Raw genomic sequence first — 2,336 nt, forward strand, 5'->3', positions numbered from 1 at the left:
TCGCGGCAAGCTGCCGCGGAAGCCGGGCCCGATGGTGATGGTGAAGCAGAGGCAGGCGGCGAACGCGCGGGAGCGGGACCGGACCCAGAGCGTCAACACGGCCTTCACCGCCCTGCGGACCCTCATCCCCACCGAGCCCGTGGATCGCAAGCTGTCCAAGATCGAGACCCTCCGCCTGGCCTCCAGCTACATCTCCCACCTGGCCAACGTGCTGCTGCTGGGCGAGGGCTGCGAGGACGGGCAGCCCTGTTTCAGTGCCATCTATGGCGCCAAGGGCGACCTGGACAGCAAACAGCCCCGCAGCATCTGCACCTTCTGTCTCAGCAACCAGCGGAAAGGGGTGAGCGGGGCTCTGGGATGGGTTAGGGTTCTTCCTCCCCTTGCTGGTCTGAGCGGGGCAGGGGGCTCAGCATGTCCCCGAGGGATGGGGGGCAGCAGACCCTGTCTGGGCTGAGCGGGGCAGGAGACTTGGCATGGCTCAGTGAGAACCACAGCTTCTGGCTTCAGCCACCACTGGAGGTTTTGGCTGCTCCTGGCCAAATCCTGCTTGTAGCCACACGCCTACAGCTCCTGCTCACGTCAGAGGGCTGGGCTGCTCCCCCACGTCCATCCGGGCTGGGAGGTCTCAGGGGTTAAACAGTCACCCCGGAGCTGGCGGCACTGGTTGTCCCAGGGGGGCTTAGAGTTCGCTGGCTGACCTCTTCTCCATCCCCATCCCCGTCCTCATCCCCATCTCCATACCCAACCCTGCCAGCCCACCAGCACTGCAGCAGGGCTACTCCAGCAGCTCCCTGATGTGATGAGGACAGGAAGAGCCCAGCAGACACTCCCCAAGGGGGCGCAGACAGAGCTCCCCATCCAGTGTTCCCATGCAGGATCTGCTGGCAGCACTGGCACAGCTCCCACACAGCTGAGCTGGGCCATGGCAGAGCACCCCTGTCCTGCCCACCCAGCTGATTCCCCCCAGCACCCTGTGGCTCAAGGGACACCTTTCCTGTGGTGAGCCACCCTGCTGCCCGTGCCAGGGTGTGCTTGACCCAGGAATAGCTGTGCAGGATATGGGGTGCAGGGTGAGGGGCTGGAAGCTGCCCGACCTCTTGGACATCCCTTGGCAGGGCTGTGAGCAGGGGCTGCTGTACTTGCTGCTGTCCCCACAGACCCTCAGGATGTCCATGTGTGACCCCAAGCAATACAGCCATGGGTCACACGCCAGCCCTCAGAGCTTTTTCACATTTTGCTGCTCCATTTTTAATTGCTCCCCTGCTCCTGCTGCCCCCCTCAGCAGCCTCTCCACCCCTCCTGGGGTCCTGCAGCCCTGGTCCCTGGCAGAGCTGGGATCCTCTGAGCTGCTTCCTGGGGCTGGAGCCGGGGGTCTGGCACAGTGCTGGGTCCCCAGGGGTCTCTGTGGAGGCACTGGGGCTGGGAAGCTCCTGCTGGAGGGCAGTGGGGGGAGCTGGGTTGGGATCTGACTCTGCATCCCAGCCCTGAGGCTGGGCTGGAAAGGGGCTGTACAGGGCTGGAAATGGGCAGGGCTGGAAATGGTTGTGCTGGGCTGGAAATAGTCTGGAAATGGGCTGTACTGGACCATGCTTGGCTGTGCAAGGCTGGGAATAGGCTGGGTTGGAACTGGGCTCTGTTGGGCTCTGCTGATCTGCACTGAGTTATACCGGAATGTTCTGGGTTAAATCTGGACCATGCTGGTCCGTGCTGGGTTATACTGGGCAGTACTGGGCTGATGATGTTCTCATAAACTCTGAGGTAGAGCTGAGTCTCCCCATCCCAGTTTGGACTCTGTCTGTCAGGGCTGTGGATCTGTCTGGGGCCGTGTGTCTGTCCTGGGGTGCTACTGGCCCTTGCCACAGGTCTGAGCCCTGTGGTGCTGAGCAGCCCTGGGGGCTGTGTCCTGCAGGGTGACAAGGCCAAGGGGACCCGCCTTGGAGGGCTCCACCACAGCACCCACCTCAGCCACACACTCCGCCACTTGTAAGGCATAGCCCCATCTGTCTGTCTGTCCACTCCAGGCAGCCCAGAGCCACCCCAGGACTGAGCCACTGTCCATCTCACAGTGGGTCGCCATGGAGGAGTCGGTGTGGTGGGCAGCGGGCAGGAGCGGGGTGCCCCCTACCCAGACACCCCACGGTACCTGCAGCTCTCCCTCCTCTCTCTGCAGGGCAGTCGGAGGGACCTCGGGGGCAACTGCCTGAAGGTGCGAGGGGTGACGCCCCTGCGAGTGTCGCGGAGATGAGCCGGGCTCCGGCAGCGCCCACCTGACACAGCGGCGGAGGCAGACGGAGCCCGCACACGCCAGCCCAGAGACTGCAGCGGGGAGGGAGGGA

General features: G+C 63.9%; 1 protein-coding gene across 1 annotated transcript; it reads left to right on the forward strand.

Moving 5' to 3' along the window:
• Nucleotides 1-4: 4 nt before the first annotated feature.
• On the forward strand, nt 5-2,336 carry TCF15 (transcription factor 15; the record flags this gene model as incomplete). Its single annotated transcript, XM_005422191.2, has 2 exons — nt 5-340; nt 2,171-2,336. Coding segments are annotated over 2 exons (411 nt in total), but the record flags the coding sequence as incomplete, so codon positions are not given.

The sequence above is a fragment of the Geospiza fortis genome, unplaced genomic scaffold (genome assembly GCF_000277835.1).
Source record: "Geospiza fortis unplaced genomic scaffold, GeoFor_1.0 scaffold188, whole genome shotgun sequence".
Taxonomy (NCBI): domain Eukaryota; kingdom Metazoa; phylum Chordata; class Aves; order Passeriformes; family Thraupidae; genus Geospiza; species Geospiza fortis.